Genomic DNA, 16,787 nt, shown 5'->3' with positions numbered 1-16,787 from the left:
TTTTTCTATAAATTTTTACACTTAACATAATAACTTTACAATAAACCGAAAGTTAAATATACACGTCAGGAGATTTGTTATTTTGAATAGCTTTAAATTAATACATTAACAATTATTCAATTTTATAAATGTTATATAATATTCAGAAATTTTGATGTGATAAGATAAAGAAATATTGTGTATATTTTGTACTTGTACAATTTATATAACATATTGTTTAGTGAAACACTGATAATTTTAAACATACAACAAAGTTTCTAGTTCTAATTTAAAATAATATTATCATCGTTGTAATTTGATAGGAACCGTCCTTCGTAAATTCATGAACATGAATCTTCCTTAAGAATTTAGTGCCAATTAACATTTAAACATTTGCTGATACGTTCGTGAAAAAGAAAAACAATAAAAATACATTTTTTTGCAAATCAAACAAAATAGAGAAAAAAGCATAAAAAGCATGGAACATTCAAGAATAGTACATATCACATAAACATGTTATACCACAATGCCATATGCTTATTATATATTATCTTTTATTTAAGCTATTTTATTTTATATTTTTCTTTATTTTTTTAGCATTTATGAGTTCATGTATAAGTTAAACGTTTCTACACTCATTCATTAGGTTTCATACCAAAGACAATTATTGCTTTATTTATTTAAATTTATAGATTATATCAAATAAATAGAAATTGTTATGTCATTTAATTATCCTATACAAGTTTTAAGATATAAAAGACAAGATATACATAAGAAACGAAAAATGATTTAAGGCAAATAGTTATACAAATAAGAAAATGTTTATTTCATGCAAGTTGTTACAGAAACCTCATTTACTGTGTTTTAACATATTAATACAAATGTAGATAGTGCCATTTGATTTTTAACAGTGCTCTTTATTAAAGAGGACTTTTATTTAGGGACCAATATTAAAGTTACTTTATATATTATATTTGATTCAAATGTTATTTGTTTAATGTTTGCTACAATGCATAATATATCAATAATTATTGTATATTAATTGTAAAAAAACGTTTATTATGTGACCTATTCCCTTCTTTATCACGTATATACTTTTCATTTAAATCCAAAATATATTAACATAAAGTGCTTACAATATTCAAACGCAAATACTATCTTAAAAATACATTTATCAATTATATAATACATACAATTATTTAAACATTATTATATATTTTTGCATATAATCTGTTTCATTAAAATTATTGCACATTGAAATATTGCCTTTTATAAATGCTTTGGAAAATTGTTCAATACTTTAGTTTCATTTACCGATTGTCCTTTATTTTTACTCATTGTCAGATTATTCTACAATGAAAAAAAGAAAACAAACAAAGGAAAAAATATATACAATACCAAACAAAATATACAGTAAGACCTCTTTTTGTGCGGTCCTTTTTTATACGATTTTATTTTTGTGCGATTTGTTTTGTGCGATTTATTTTTATGCGGTATCTAAATCTCAGCAGCGTTGCTACCAGTTTTATGTTTTCTTTCAATGTCATATACATGTGTGGACGAACTCTGATTACATGGTCTCCTTGACGACGATGTATCCGGACTTCGCGACGCTGTTCATCTGATTTAAACAATCTCCTAACAATTATTTAATTTGATTGAAAGCATTTTCACATCTATATTTCGCAAATAATTGATGTATTTTCTAAGTGCGACTTTTTTTATGCGGTCCCTATCCACCGCATAAAAAAAAATTAGGTAGCATATCGTACAAAGTTGTTTATAATATGTAAGTATTTATAAAATTACCGAATATTTTTTTGTACGATTTCTTTTATGCGGTCCCTATCCACCGCACAAAAAGAGGTTTTACTGTATTACATAAAAGTAAAAAAATTTATAACAAAAATGTAATCTTTACTATTGTATTTTTATTTGCTTTTAAAAATAAACAACTTACCATACTTTTATTCAAAGATTTATTTTGATTAGAGAGATTTTTGCAACACCCTTCAAAATGATGCATCTCGCCACAAGTTTTACACTTATTATTCCAAGCTGGACATTGTCTATATTCGTGCGTAGTTTTACATCTCGAACAACTTATTTTCTTTTGTTGAGGATTAGGATTCTCTTTTTCTTTCGGTTTTACATTTGATTTAGATTTTTGTTTGTTTTGAACATTGGCATTTGCAGAATTACTTTCCAAAATAGAAATTTTATGATTTTTATAAATTTCTATAATTTTGTCATAATTAAGATTATCTTCCTGCAGATATTTTTTACGTAATACTTTATCAGCATGAAGAATAATAACGTCTATTATTAAACTATTTGCCAAATTACCAAATTCACAAATTTTCGCTTTTTCCTAAAAAGAAAAAAAGAAAAACCCATTAAAGTGGAGTTAAATAGTATCATCGAGATTAATAGTATAATAACAAATGTAAATAAAAAAATTGGATAGAAATATATCATACCTTTAAACTTTGTATATAATTTTCTATCGTTTCATTTGGATTCATAGAACTGTTAAAAAATTGATATCGTTTTTCTATTTCTTTTCGTGGAGGATTATGATAGTCATCTATTTTTTTCAATAATATATCCAAATTGTCTCTGTCTTCGGGACGATCGAAGGATAATTTATTTATTATTTCTATACCTACCGACCCAACTAAATTTTTAAAAAGATTAGCTTTGTAGTATTCTGATCGTGCCATATGACCAAGCAATCTCATGAAAATAAGAAATTCTTCTTTCCAAATGATCCATGTTCTTGGCGAATTATTGCTTAAAGGTTGAGGTGGCCGGATATGGTTTTCCATAATGTAATACTTTTACTTACAAATGATCTAATTTTATACCTTACAGTTTATAAACAAACTTGATATATTAATTAAAGTTTATAAACAAATTATAATAATTAAAATATATTCTACCTTGGTATACACAAACAAAAAAACACTAAAGCAAAAGAATATTAAAATTATAATCTGATAAAGTTACGAAGGACTTTAAAGATTATTATCTCATTTCAAGAAGTAGGGGATTTCTTTCATTTCAGAAAACTGTAGAAAACTACAAAGAACTAAAATTAATATATATATATATAAAATCAGTGTCTCATATATCTTATCGCTCATTGGTTTTCATTGTTATCAACATACATTAATTATTTAAAAAATGAACTAATATATTAGTATATAAATTAATGTAATAAAGTCATTTGAATATAATTTTATCTTACATTCAGATTAAATAGTAATCTATCAAAATATCTAATACCTTCAGTAAGATTTTGGTTTTAAACTGCATTTATTTTATTATTTTCCCTCCAGATGGAGAACGTGTTATCAATGGTTGCATTTGGGTGTGTATGCAATGCCATTGACAATTAATTTTTTTTACTCCTGTCAGAAAATCACGATTACGTTGCTACACAAGACGCGACGTGACTGAAGCAACAACGATCATGGCCGGTAAGCTGACAAATTTTACCTTCCTCTATTAGTTTTATTTTTTTATTGTTTTTTATATTTTCTTTTGTTTATTTATTAAGAATTATTCATTGATATTATTTAAAGGTACACTCGAGTTAGCTGTCATAACAAAACTAATCATTTTAATTGTACATTTAAATGTATTTCTTTTGAATGAAATTAGGAGCGCGCGTTATGCACTTGTTTCTATTTTATTTCAAATTAATAATCGTTTTATGTCAATGCAATGCGTTATTTAATTATTTACAAACGTTTTTTCTGTAATATTTTATAATAAATTTGCATATTATGAATTAATAAGAATTTTTTTTTGTATATACATATATATGAATTGCGTTTTGGTTATCATAATTGAATATATTTCGAATTTTATTTTAGTATTATATTAGAAAGAAAAAAAAAATTACAGAAGGAATATATAATATTATATATAATTTAATATTATAATTATTATTTATTTTATATATATGTATTTTTATAATTATAATAATTGAAATATAATTTTTTTCTTCCAGGTGACAATTCTTATAAGCACTTATTGAAAACTTTAGAATATGGTTCAAAACAATATCGTTATTATGATGTCACTCAATTTGGAGAAAAATATGGTATTTATAATATTATTTTACAATTAGTTAACAACATTCTTTCTATTAATTCGTTTTTTTTTTTTTTTTTCATTAGACAGGCTACCATTCTCGATAAGAGTTTTATTAGAAAGCACTGTCAGAAATTGCGATGGATTTCAAGTGAAAACTAACGATGTAGAAAAACTCATTGACTGGGAGATCAATCAAACGATTCCTGAAGGAGTTGAAATAGCATTCAAACCGTCTAGAGTCATTTTACAAGTACGTATTGAAATTCATTGACGAGTATATTAGAAAAATGAAAGTTAGTCCTATTAATTATTCGTATTAAACGTTAAATAGGATTTTACTGGAGTTCCAGCAGTCGTAGATTTCGCTGCTATGAGAGATGCCGTGAAAAAATTGGGCGGTAATCCTGACAAAATAAATCCAATTTGTCCTTCAGATCTCGTGATTGATCACTCTATACAAGTTGATTTTATTAGAAGGTAATTACTTTTGTCAATAATTATTATCAATTTTAACGCGATAATTATTTCGTTGAAATAAAATATTTCAATATTTGTTTGTAGCTCGGATGCATTAAAAAAAAATGAAGAGATGGAATTCGAGAGGAACAAGGAACGTTTTATGTTTCTAAAATGGGGAGCTAAGGCATTTGAAAATATGTTAATAGTACCACCAGGAAGCGGTATCGTGCATCAAGTGAATTTAGAATATTTAGCCAGGGTGGTGTTTGATAACAACGATCTTCTTTACCATGATAGTGTGGTTGGAACAGATTCACACACGACTATGATTAATGGTCTTGGTGTTCTTGGGTGGGGTGTTGGAGGAATAGAAGCAGAAGCTGTTATGTTAGGTCAAGCAATGTCTATGTTAATACCTAAAGTTGTTGGTTACAAGTTAGAAGGCGTTTTAAATCAATACGCAACATCAACAGATTTGGTACTTACTATTACTAAGGTTCGTATATAATTTTAATGCATTACTAGTTTTTTTGATAGAGACAATTTGTTTATTTATAAAATTGTTATATTTATTTACAGAATCTTCGCCAAGTAGGAGTCGTTGGAAAGTTTGTTGAATTCTTTGGCTCTGGTGTATCTCAATTAAGTATAGCTGATCGTGCGACGATTTCAAATATGTGTCCCGAGTACGGAGCTACCGTTGGATTTTTTGCCGTGGATAAACAGAGCTTGGCATATCTCAGACAAACTAGTAAGACGTTGAAATAATTAATAAGATATCTTTTTGTATTTTTCCGTTAAAATCTTAAGAGAGTTAAGATAATGAAAAAGAATTATTTATAATTTTTTATTTGTAGATCGATCAGAAGAACATATTGCGAAAATTGAGAAATATCTGAGCGCTTTACATATGTTAAGAAATTACGAAGACGAGCAGCAAGATCCTATATACTCTGAAGTTATTAGTTTGGATTTGAATACCGTAGTTTCCAGCGTTAGCGGCCCAAAAAGACCTCACGACCGAGTTTCTGTATCTGATATGAAGGAAGATTTTAAAAAATGTCTTTCCAATAAGGTAAGATTACACAATGTGAGGATTTATTCTTATTAAATATAAATAATATTTTTATTTTTATTTTTTTTTTTTTTTTATTTTTCTTTTTTTTCTTTTTTTTATTTCTATAATTTGTCCAAGGTGTACATTCGGCAAATACATTTAACAATGAGTATAGTTATATTACGTAGATATTCTCTCAGTAGAAAATATTATATGATAAAGAACAAATATCATCCAGTGACGGTTAATTAATATCGCCTAACAGGATTATATTTGTTTTATATCATACATGAATATAATTTACAAACATTTGCATAATTCCCAGACGATACAAAATTTCATTTGTTATAGATTATTTGTATTTAAAATACTGAACATTCCAATGGAAGATTATATGAAAAGGTCAATGAGGAGTAAAATTGTGATAATTTTAAAATAAATTAATCACAGCAATACTCCTCTTGGACCAAATCATTTGAAATTAACGAATGTTAGAATTTCTCACTTTTCTTCTGTAATCGCCTAACAGGATTATATTTGTTTTATATCATACATGAATATAATTTACAAACATTTGCATAATTCCCAGACGATACAAAATTTCATTTGTTATAGATTATTTGTATTTAAAATACTGAACATTCCAATGGAAGATTATATGAAAAGGTCAATGAGGAGTAAAATTGTGATAATTTTAAAATAAATTAATCACAGCAATACTCCTCTTGGACCAAATCATTTGAAATTAACGAATGTTAGAATTTCTCACTTTTCTTCTGTAATCGCCTAACAGGATTATATTTGTTTTATATCATACATGAATATAATTTACAAACATTTGCATAATTCCCAGATGATACAAAATTTCATTTGTTATAGATTATTTGTATTTAAAATACTGAACATTCCAATGGAAGATTATATGAAAAGGTCAATGAGGAGTAAAATTGTGATGATTTTAAAATAAATTAATCACAGCAATACTCCTCTTGGACCAAATCATTTGAAATTAACGAATGTTAGAATTTCTCACTTTTCTTCTGTACGGAGTTAGTCGATGTTGCGTTATACATATTTCGTTGAATATATATCTTGATTTTGAACTATTACTTGAGCTAGGTTCTAATCCTGTGATATGATATAAAAAACTTATCACAGAAGTAGGACCAGAAGATCAAATAATGTTAAATTAACGAACCTTGGAACTTGCTTCTTTTTAATTCGGTATTTATGGTATTATGTCTTATATATTTTTTTCTGGCAATGATTTCCTTATGAGTTTAAATTTACCATAAGGAAATCATTACCGGATAAAAATAAATAAGACTTTTACGTGTAATCTGTACAATATAATCACTCTTAACGTTATTGCTTCCAGTGGATCGAGAGTAGAAATCTAGTCACAGATTAATATGAACTTGTGACTAGAACTTCTACTCGTCTTCCACAACAAGCCGATTAATTTGTATCGTATAGAATATTTTAATTAAACATCGTTGTTTTGCAATAGGGATAAATATCAGACGAATTATTTCGGTGAAATATTTCCAAAATATTTTCACCGGAATCGAATTCGTCTAACAGTAATATCTCTTATGTTTTCGTTTTGTTCAAATCTTCTTGGTCTCATATTTACAATGTCGTAGCACAACACAACACTTGCAAAGAAATTTCTTTGTTAACCCTTTGGTGCTGAAATGCTCGAGACCTATATAGCTGGCGCTGACGTTCACCGAGGACAGAATACTGAGCTGAATGTTGGACAATAGAAACAGTTACCGAATATATACATTTGACCGTAGTATACTGGTAATTTTTGCCCATCGCGTATTTGCATCCATAGTCTATATCGATAGATTTTCACTGGACGCATATGTGCGCCTATAGCACTCAAAGGGTTAAATATAATTCACAAACTTATCGAATTTTTCAAATAATCTTATTAAATAATTTTATTTCTCTTATTAAATAAATTCATCGATTTTATAAAAGTCGAAATATTCAAGAAAAATATTATAAGTTAGATGTAGAAGATGATAAATGTTAAACGTATAATTGTAAAATTAGATACTTACTTATATTACAGGTAGTAAGGATGTCCGTCCGTATACTGGTGGTTGGAGCTGCAACTTCGAAATTTATAGACTTCAACCTCCCCTCCTTTTTTTTTTCCCACTTCTTCCCTTAAATTTCTCTTTTAACTTCCTTCCCCTCGAGCCTCCTTCCCCAGGTTCCTTCCCTAACTTCTTCCCCCAAATCCTTCTACCTCTCCTTAAGTCCCAAGAAATATTTTTTTTAGGCAGGCCCCAAATATTTTCGAACTTTCGAATTTTTTACGTTAATCGTTGAGTTTTAAAATTGTTTCCTCGACCACATAGAAATCGCTGATGTAAACTTTTTTTATTTTTCCGTTTTGCACAGTTTACATTTTTCATTTCGAATGATTTATCGTATTCGTTCTTCACGTTTCGTGCGTGTACGAATAGATTTTAATAAACATCGATCAGATCATTTCTATTATCTCTTTTTCCCCCCTTTAACGAATCTTCTAGAAATTATAAAACTTAAATCTGTTGTCTATGGGGTGTTTAGAAATTTGTCATTTTTTAAAATAATTTTAGATACAACATTTTCGTTATTAACATTTAACGATTTAAGATTTCGTAGATTTTGTTTGTAAAAGTTATTGCTTCTTCTTCTCTCTGCGAGTGATGATACGACAAGTCTCCTCCTTTAAAAATGCGTTTGAATATGGAATGGTCAAACGGTGAGCTTGGCTCAAATCAAAAGAATAGATGTGGCCTTAGAATTCTTGAACAATTTTTTAAAACGTTTCTTTTAGGATCACAGAAAGGTTTCTTGTTAGGTAGCAACATGTAGACCCCTTAAGGATAAAAAAGAAAGTTATTTCTTAGGAATCTATTCTACATTTCTGATGGAATTTTCCATCGTCTATTTTTCCATTATTTAATTTTATACGTTATATTTCCTAAGGAAATAACAAAAACCTTACAGATTTTATACTTTCTAATCCGTGATCGTTATAACAATTTTTTAATAATTTTGCCTAATGTCGTTTGTAATAAAATAGTCATCAAAAATTTATACATACATTAATATCGTATTTTAGAAATCATAGAAACGTTGAAAATATTCTATTCTTCTATAATAAAACTTTCTATAATATTATTTCATTCCGTGTTATATAGAAAAATAAAAATTTATATGCTTTACAACAATAAAATTATATTTGTAAGAAATTCATAATTATTGGCAAATAAAGAAAAAGAATAATAATTCTATTTTTTTAGGTAGGATTTAAAGGATATGGTTTAAGCCCGGCCAAGTTGGACAATGTTGGAATGTTCGAGTATGAAGGAAAAGATTATAAATTGCGGCACGGTTCGGTAGTTATTGCAGCGATTACCAGTTGTACAAATACTAGTAATCCTAGTGTCATGTTAGGAGCAGGTAAAAAATAAAATATATCTCTAGTAATATTTTATCATTTTTTTCTCTTTTTTTTAATTTTTAAGAATTTAAAATATATATATATTATATGACGATATTCTAGGTCTTTTGGCTAGAAAAGCCGTTGAAGCTGGATTATCGGTTGCGCCGTATATAAAGACATCTCTATCACCTGGATCTGGTGTAGTTACATATTATCTTCAAGAAAGCGGCGTCATTCCGTATTTAGAAAAATTGGGCTTTGATGTCGTTGGTTACGGATGTATGACTTGTATCGGAAACAGTGGTCCTCTTCCAGATGTGATAGTAAATACTATCGATAAGGTATATCAATTTATTAGATCAAAGTATTGAAATCAATGTCGACGAAAAACTGAGAAAAAACGTATGACTAATAGCTTGATTTAACCATTTCGTTATGGCATCCATAACAAAAGGGTTTTTAATCCTTTGAGTCCCAGATGCTATAGAAAAAAAATACGGTCGAAGAATCTCAAGCAGCGCGACCGCGCATTCCCTATATATATATATATATATAGGGAATATATATATATATATATATATATATATATTGTTACGATCCTGTTTCGAGCCATCCTTGGAAAAAGGACGTGAAGGCCGTTTCCAGGCAACGAGTTGTTGATCGGGAGAACTTGACAGGAGCTCGGGAAGCACGGACGTGTTCGTAATACGGAAAACTGTAGAAAGGGCCTTAACGGTTGTAAGAGTCCGCTCTGTTAAATAAAGTTCTGTTCTCCAAAAATATAACGCTCCCGCCCAAAACACAGATTACGTAAAACAACAAGAACAGAACTTTATTTAACAGAGCGGACTCTTACAACCGTTAAAATGCCCTTTCTACAGTTTCCCGTATTACGAACACGTCCGTGCTTCCCGAGCTCCTGTCAAGTTCTCCCGATCAACAACTCGTTGCCTGGAAACGGCCTTCACATCCTTTTTCCAGGAACGGCTCGAAACAGGGTCGTAACAATATATATATATATATAGGGAAATATATATATATATATATATATAGGGAAATATATATATATATATATAGGGAAATATATATATATACGAAAATACCCAAGAATTTTGTTAATTTTATGTCGAAAAACACCTGGCGTTTCTTGTATGTGGTAAGGAGGGAACGTGATTCTCGTATTTGTTCCATCGCTCCGTCATATTTATTGCAGTTTGTAAAGTGATCGGACGTATTCTTTGATTATTAATTCTTTTCATTATTAACATTTTGATGTTCGGGCGATTCGTAAAAATTTCTACGCTCGGCGCCGGCAGCGCTACGTCGGATTTTTCGTTAGGCACCGGAGTCGCGTTCGCTTACGATTGGCCGTTCTTTAATGGAAGTAGTAGCCCGGTATGACGGTCGAAATTTCGACGTTTTCTCATAAATTTTTTTAAATATGAAAGTAAAATGCGATCGTTTCGAAATTTTTACATGTTTTTATAGGTGTCTTGAAATGTACAAAATAAATTTTTGAAGTTATACTTCTTTTGGCGCGTTGGGGAAAATGTAATGGGGAGTGATTTTGTTCCGAGCGTCTGGGAAAACGACACCATGAAAAGTTTGTCAATATTTACGACGCGCGGCAAGCGATTTCAAGTATACGGCATGAAGTTGTCTTCTTTTCTTCTTCCCCCCTTTTTTTCTCAAGCGGGTTACCCATCCAAATACTAATCGTACTCAGCGCTGCTTGACTTAAAATGATCGAGCGGGAAGTAGTTGTATCACCGCGCCATGATCGTTGACGCATAAAATATTTCGATATATCTCCCTTATATTTAATGTGGATCGATTGAAAATATGTTTCCTTTCTTTTTTTTGTTAAGTAAATAAATAATAATAATTAGTTGCTTATGTTCTCATACTTCCAGTCCAATATTTTTTTGAAGTTATTTTTGAGATTATATTCGTTTCGGTACGCCAAAGAAGTATAACTTCCTACGTGCGTACATAAGTACACACACCAGTTTTTTTTAATTAATTTTATATTAATTTGTCAATAATTTTATCTGTCTAAGTTGAGCCCCCGAAAAATAGTTGAGTTGTTTCGGAGAAGCACACAACTTTCCGTAGTCATTTGAAATAAAAAATTATAGAGATTATTTTTCTGTAGGCTTTATTCTAATGAACTATTCAATAATATGCATATTAAAAAAAAAATAAAAATAGCAGACTTATAAAAAAAAGGTTTTCAAAATTGAATTATTCTTTTGATAAATTTTTTAAAAAAGCTAATTTATCATAAAAATGTAATGTTTTAAAAGTTACGTATTTAGCTATGTGAAATTACATTTTTCAAATTTAATGCAGTTATAATTTGAAGACAAATCATCCGATCGATTTGATTCTTTTTGCAGCTTCTTTTATATATGTTTCTCCATACCAAGAACCTCCAGTTTTTCGATCGAATATAAAATATTATTTTAACAGGCCAAAAATCATCCAATTTTCGTCAGTAGTTTCGGTACTGTTTTTGGACTCTTGGGAGATTGCAAATAACTTACTGAATTTTCAATTTTTTTATCCAAAAATTTTATTATGTACTTATTATAAATCCACAAATATTTCTTTCAAATATTGAAACATTTCATGCAGTAGTTTTCTTTAAAAAAATTCCCAAATATCAGAGGAACCTCCTTTTTTCAGGAGGTTACACTAGTGATGCCCCTTTATGATTCTTTTGAATATCCGAACCATTCTTACCTGAGTAAATATCCTTTCTTTTCTGTGAAATCTGTCCTCGGATATCTTTATCGTCGGTTAACACGATCAGAAATTCTTTAAATATTCTGACAAAAGACGGAACGGACACAAATGGGTGTAGCAGGTGATATTGCAACTTTTGTGTTTTAAACCACTGTGGTGTCGCCGGACGTCATAGTGTTAATTCTTTTCATTATTAATAATTGTGTATTTTAAAATGATTAACGCAAAAAGTAAGTGAGAAATTAATAAATATCTCAAGTTTGTTCAATCAAAATTATTGAGAAGATAAAATAAAAATTGTTATTTTGTAATGTATTATTGCATTATTATAGTACTATTCTATCTATTGTAAAAACTGTACTATTTACGTTAAAAGGAGCTGTGTGATGTACAATACTTGGTTAGTAAATCTGAGCGCTCGAGTTCGGCAATCCCCGTAACGCCCCGTCAATTGTTCACAATGCTCGAATGTCTAGGATTTTCTCGACATAAATGGGACTCAAACGGTTAAATAAGCAAACGAATGAAAATATTCACGTGCAATAAATTAAAATTGTTAAAAATATAAGGAAAGAAACAGCAGCAAGGAGAGTTATAGGAAAATAAATAACAAAAAGAATCATACGAAAAACATAATAATATTAAAAGTAAAAGTAAAATATTGGTTAGTAAAGATAAAAGTTTTTCTCGCGAGACGGTCGGCAGATCTATATTTTTAATAAACGTATTTTTAGATATAAAGTAGTGTACTTATTGTTACACAAATTATTAAAATATTTATATAATATTTTATATATTTTATATATAATTTTGTTGTTTTAGAACGAACTAGTATGCTGTGGTGTATTATCCGGAAATCGAAATTTCGAGGGTAGAATTCATCCAAATACACGAGCAAATTACTTAGCATCGCCGCTTCTAGTTATTGCATATGCTATTGCTGGTACTGTGGATATAGATTTTGAAAAAGAATCTTTGGGTATGCGATTTATAATCACATTAATGAGAGATTAATTTCTCGTAATCGTAATAATACAAAATTTGTTTTATCTATTGTTTAATAGGATACAGGAAGGATGGATCACCGATATTTCTTCAAGATATATGGCCTACGAGATCAGAAATCCAAAGCGTAGAACAAAAATATGTTATACCGGCTATGTTTAAAGAAGTATATGACAAAATAGAAAAAGGTAGCAGCAGTTGGGCAAATTTGTTAGCTCCCAATGGTAAATTATATCCTTGGGATATAAATTCCACATATATACAAAATCCACCATATTTTGATCATCTCCAGAAGGTAGGTGTTATATATACACGTGGAAATTATTCGCTTTTTTGGCTTTTTATGGGAATGAACGAGAATCGATCGATTCTATTCGATATTATATATGATATATTTCTTTTTATTTGATTCAGGAAATTCCTAAAATACAATCTATTACTAACGCACGTGTACTTTTGAATCTCGGTGATTCTGTAACAACCGATCATATCAGCCCCGCTGGTAGTATTGCACGTAATTCTCCAGCAGCAAGATATCTCGCGAGTCGTGGGTAAGTTTTGATCATTATTCTTCGTTCGAGTGAAGATATATAAAACGAACTGTTTCTCTAATAATAATTATCATATGTTTAGATTGACACCAAAAGAATTTAATTCTTATGGTTCGCGGAGAGGAAACGACGCTGTTATGGTGCGAGGAACTTTTGCAAATATACGTTTACTTAATAAATTTATTGGTAAACCTGGACCACGAACAATTTATATTCCAACTAACGAAGAGGTTTTTCTCGTCTCCTATAATTATTTTTATGGATTTATTCTATTTATTATATAAATTTTTGATAATATATTAAATTTATATATTTTTCAGATGGATATATTTGATGCTGCAGAGAAATATAAAAAAGATAATATTCCTCTAATATGCTTAGTTGGTAAGGAATATGGATCTGGATCTTCCAGAGATTGGGCGGCAAAGGGACCATACCTTCTTGGAATACGAGCGGTAATAGCCGAATCTTACGAAAGAATTCATAGGTAATTATGAAATAAAACATCTTTAATCTATTCAATTAAAAACTATTATATATATTATATATATTGATGTACAACTAATGAATTCTTTGATTTCAATAGGTCCAATCTTGTAGGAATGGGTATCATACCATTACAATATCTTCCAGGACAAAATGCTGAATCCTTAGGATTAACGGGTTATGAAAAATTTAATATTATTCTCCCTGACGATTATCAGCCTGGTCAAAATGTTACAGTTACGACCGATCAAGGCAAAACATTTGACGTAATTGTACGTTTTGATACAGAAGTTGATTTAACTTATTATCGGCATGGAGGTATTCTTAATTATATGATTAGAAAAATGCTCTGATAAGTTTTTCAATCGCGTTAAATTAATATAACTTGAATGAACAAATGTTACTTAAGGAGATACTTAACTCATGCTTAATGATTGTTGATGTATATTATTGTTAAAGGTGGTATGGTTATAAAACTGTTTATATTTTAAGATATTATAACAATGTTAAGAGAAGTCATAAAGTTGGAAAGGGTATCTTGGAAATTAAGTAGTTTTATGTACCCATGGTGGCGCATTCGTATATACATGCGAAATATCTATGTTATTTAAACATACTTTTACTTAAAATTTTTTATTGGTCTTGTTGATAATTATAAATTGTTGTTTTTTTTCAATCGAGCATATGCTATACATATAACATAAGTTGTACAAATAATTAAACATTTTTCATTGTTTGTTTGTCACTATGGTCATGAAGTTAAATGAACAAATTCATATGTTAACATTTCTTTATAATTTATTTCGTTATAAGCATATCCTGAGAATGTGAGTTCGGTCAAGTGTTGATCTGTGGCACCGTAAAGATGGCAGCTGTCAAAAGCAATACTATAAACAGGGCTTGACCTGCGCCAATTCAGGAAGTAAATCTAAAACAAAACAACAACAAAAAAGTTAAATATTATTTGATATGTGTAAAAATATTGTTAAGTTAGGTAAGAAATTACCTGTGCAAATTGCTTCTGTCTTTGATCCCACAACACAGCTTTACAATTAAACTGTGTTCCAGTAACTAAAGTATAATTGTAATCTGAAGAAATACAATACAATGTTGCACTTGTAGGATCACTCCATGATGATACGCACATTCCACTTCTATAGAATATAACAGGGATTAGTGAAATTAATCATACTATATAAAAGGAATATATATATTTACCTCAAATCCCATTTTCTGATATAAGTATCATATCCACATGTAAGAAGAGTATTTGCATTATCCCAAACCATGTCTAATATTCCTGCTCCTCGTCTCCAATTGAGTTTTAATACATTTGATATACTGCAACTAAAATATGCTTTGATGAGACAGTTAAATTATTATTCGTACAGCAGATGAAAATTTGTATAAATGTAATATTAAATATTTCGAAAGATAATAGAACTTCTCCGTTGTTATATTATTAAAATTAATAATAAAATGACGATATCATATTAAAGTATCTTATTGTAAATTGTTAATATAGAAAATGTAAACTATGCTTACCATTCCATATCAAATATGTTTAAAGGTGTTCCTTCACCATTTCCAGACGAACCTACGGCAAATTTTAATCCTGTTGGGTCAGCTCTGACAGACCATATCCTATCTCTCACGTTTATACTTGCCAATGGTGGATATGCGAATCTTTTACTGGATAATTTCCAAACCTGAATATGTATGACTTTCTAATTTAGTTTTCCTTTCACAAAAAAACATAGTTTTTCAATGCTTACTTTTACTATTCCATCTTCAGAACCCGATATAAAAATTGAACCAATTTTATCTACATCATTTACATCGGTTGAGTGCGCTCTGTCTATACTGAAGCAAATATGGTTGTCGCCTCGTTTTGCCTTAGTCCAAAATTTCAAACTACCGTTTCTGTAATGAAAAAACGAATATAACAACAATATTTCTTATACAAAATTAAACAAACATATCCCAAAATCTTGACCTATGTCCAGTTAAAATATACTCGTCTTTGGTAACAAATTTGCAAATATCGCTTCCAATATCTTTCTCATTAAAAACAAGTACGGTTTCTTTACAGTGTTCATCCCTTTTAAAACCGCAAAGTCTATCACCTCCAGACCACCATAATGTATCCGCAGTTAATTGTATCCAAGGCATCAGCTTTGCCTTTTGTGAAAAAATACATTTTTTCTTGTACCGTCCGCATTGCCAGTTGTTGGAGACATGCCATTTTGTACGGAGGCATAGTAATGGATTGCATCTGTATATAAAAAAGAAAAATAAATAAATAAATAAAATAGAAAACAAAATATAATCGGACCTATAATACAAATATGTATTTATGTAAATACTTGATAATCTTCATTACAATAATACAAGAGATTAGTATGATTAACCTACCAACCTTTCACGAAATTGTTCTGAGGTTTGATTTGTCACGAGGGCTTGATTACCTCTTCTCTTCCACAGAGTATCTTCGCGTATAAGGAAATAAAATCGTATACAAACTTCACTGAGTCGAACCAAATCGAAGGCATGGCAATAATTAAAAATTATGATCAGAACATCGGACGGTAAACTGTCCAAGCGCAAAACACTTGTCATTTTTGTCACGTGACCACTCGTTTTGCCGTATAGGTACGTATGAACGTGCTTAATAAATATATCTTTGCATGCACGCTGATTATTAAGATGTTCGAACTATGACATTTAAACGATCATTTGGAAAATATTAAATGTTATTTAAATGGTTTCAATATTATTTGTATTTTTTTCCCATTATTTGAATTTATTTTATGATGAACATCATGAAACTAACCCAATTATAACTTATTTATACATTTTTTGAATACATGTGATGTATATATTAGTCGTAGTCAATTGTATTATTAATAATATAATAATGAATATAATAATACGTAAATAATGA

At 29.3% G+C, this 16,787-nt stretch overlaps 3 protein-coding genes and 1 long non-coding RNA gene across 4 annotated transcripts; 2 read left to right on the top strand and 2 right to left on the bottom strand.

Annotated features, from left to right (window-relative positions):
- Positions 1–781: 781 nt before the first annotated feature.
- Positions 782–3,061, bottom strand: LOC122515179. Its single transcript, XM_043632417.1, has 4 exons — positions 2,922–3,061; positions 2,460–2,846; positions 1,940–2,350; positions 782–1,329 (listed from the first exon to the last, which is right to left on the bottom strand). The coding sequence occupies exons 2-4, from the start codon at positions 2,805–2,807 to the stop codon at positions 1,249–1,251; spliced, it is 840 nt and encodes a 279-aa protein (XP_043488352.1). The 5' UTR covers positions 2,808–2,846; positions 2,922–3,061; the 3' UTR covers positions 782–1,248.
- Positions 3,062–3,352: 291 nt separating this feature from the next.
- LOC122515177 (cytoplasmic aconitate hydratase-like) lies at positions 3,353–14,627 on the top strand. Its single transcript, XM_043632414.1, has 15 exons — positions 3,353–3,461; positions 3,998–4,090; positions 4,167–4,333; positions 4,415–4,560; positions 4,645–5,038; positions 5,122–5,293; positions 5,400–5,617; positions 8,911–9,070; positions 9,174–9,394; positions 12,624–12,780; positions 12,866–13,101; positions 13,221–13,357; positions 13,440–13,587; positions 13,678–13,844; positions 13,944–14,627. Exons 1-15 carry the CDS (start codon positions 3,455–3,457, stop codon positions 14,194–14,196), a joined length of 2,676 nt encoding a protein of 891 aa, XP_043488349.1. The 5' UTR covers positions 3,353–3,454; the 3' UTR covers positions 14,197–14,627.
- LOC122515180 lies at positions 11,929–12,364 on the top strand. The gene is made up of 2 exons (XR_006303226.1): positions 11,929–12,031; positions 12,178–12,364. It is a non-coding gene; the product is annotated as an uncharacterized LOC122515180 (long non-coding RNA).
- Positions 14,445–16,462, bottom strand: LOC122515178 (F-box/WD repeat-containing protein 4-like). The gene is made up of 7 exons (XM_043632415.1): positions 16,263–16,462; positions 15,840–16,118; positions 15,619–15,766; positions 15,389–15,552; positions 15,062–15,190; positions 14,850–14,997; positions 14,445–14,771 (listed from the first exon to the last, which is right to left on the bottom strand). The coding sequence occupies exons 1-7, from the start codon at positions 16,460–16,462 to the stop codon at positions 14,595–14,597; spliced, it is 1,245 nt and encodes a 414-aa protein (XP_043488350.1). The 3' UTR covers positions 14,445–14,594.
- Between the last annotated feature and the right edge of the window lie 325 nt (positions 16,463–16,787).

The sequence above is a fragment of the Polistes fuscatus genome, unplaced genomic scaffold, assembly GCF_010416935.1.
Source record: "Polistes fuscatus isolate 324 unplaced genomic scaffold, CU_Pfus_HIC Scaffold17, whole genome shotgun sequence".
In the NCBI taxonomy this organism is placed as follows: Eukaryota; Metazoa; Arthropoda; class Insecta; order Hymenoptera; family Vespidae; genus Polistes; species Polistes fuscatus.
This window is presented reverse-complemented; position numbering and strand designations above follow the sequence as displayed.

Coding starts and splice junctions, on each gene's coding strand:
- LOC122515179 (XM_043632417.1), bottom strand. CDS start 2,807: ATGGAAAACCATATCCGGCCACCTCAACCTTTAAGCAATAATTCGCCA. Junction 2,351..2,459: donor ATTATATACAAAGTTTAAAG/GTATGATATATT, acceptor TTTTCTTTTTAG/GAAAAAGCGAAAATTTGTGA. Junction 1,330..1,939: donor AATCTTTGAATAAAAGTATG/GTAAGTTGTTTA, acceptor TTTTCATTGTAG/AATAATCTGACAATGAGTAA.
- LOC122515177 (XM_043632414.1), top strand. Junction 4,091..4,166: donor TCAATTTGGAGAAAAATATG/GTATTTATAATA, acceptor TTTTTTCATTAG/ACAGGCTACCATTCTCGATA. Junction 13,588..13,677: donor ATATTCCAACTAACGAAGAG/GTTTTTCTCGTC, acceptor TATATTTTTCAG/ATGGATATATTTGATGCTGC.
- LOC122515178 (XM_043632415.1), bottom strand. CDS start 16,462: ATGACAAGTGTTTTGCGCTTGGACAGTTTACCGTCCGATGTTCTGATC. Junction 16,119..16,262: donor TCAGAACAATTTCGTGAAAG/GTTGGTAGGTTA, acceptor TTTTATATACAG/ATGCAATCCATTACTATGCC. Junction 14,998..15,061: donor ATCAGAAAATGGGATTTGAG/GTAAATATATAT, acceptor TATATTCTATAG/AAGTGGAATGTGCGTATCAT.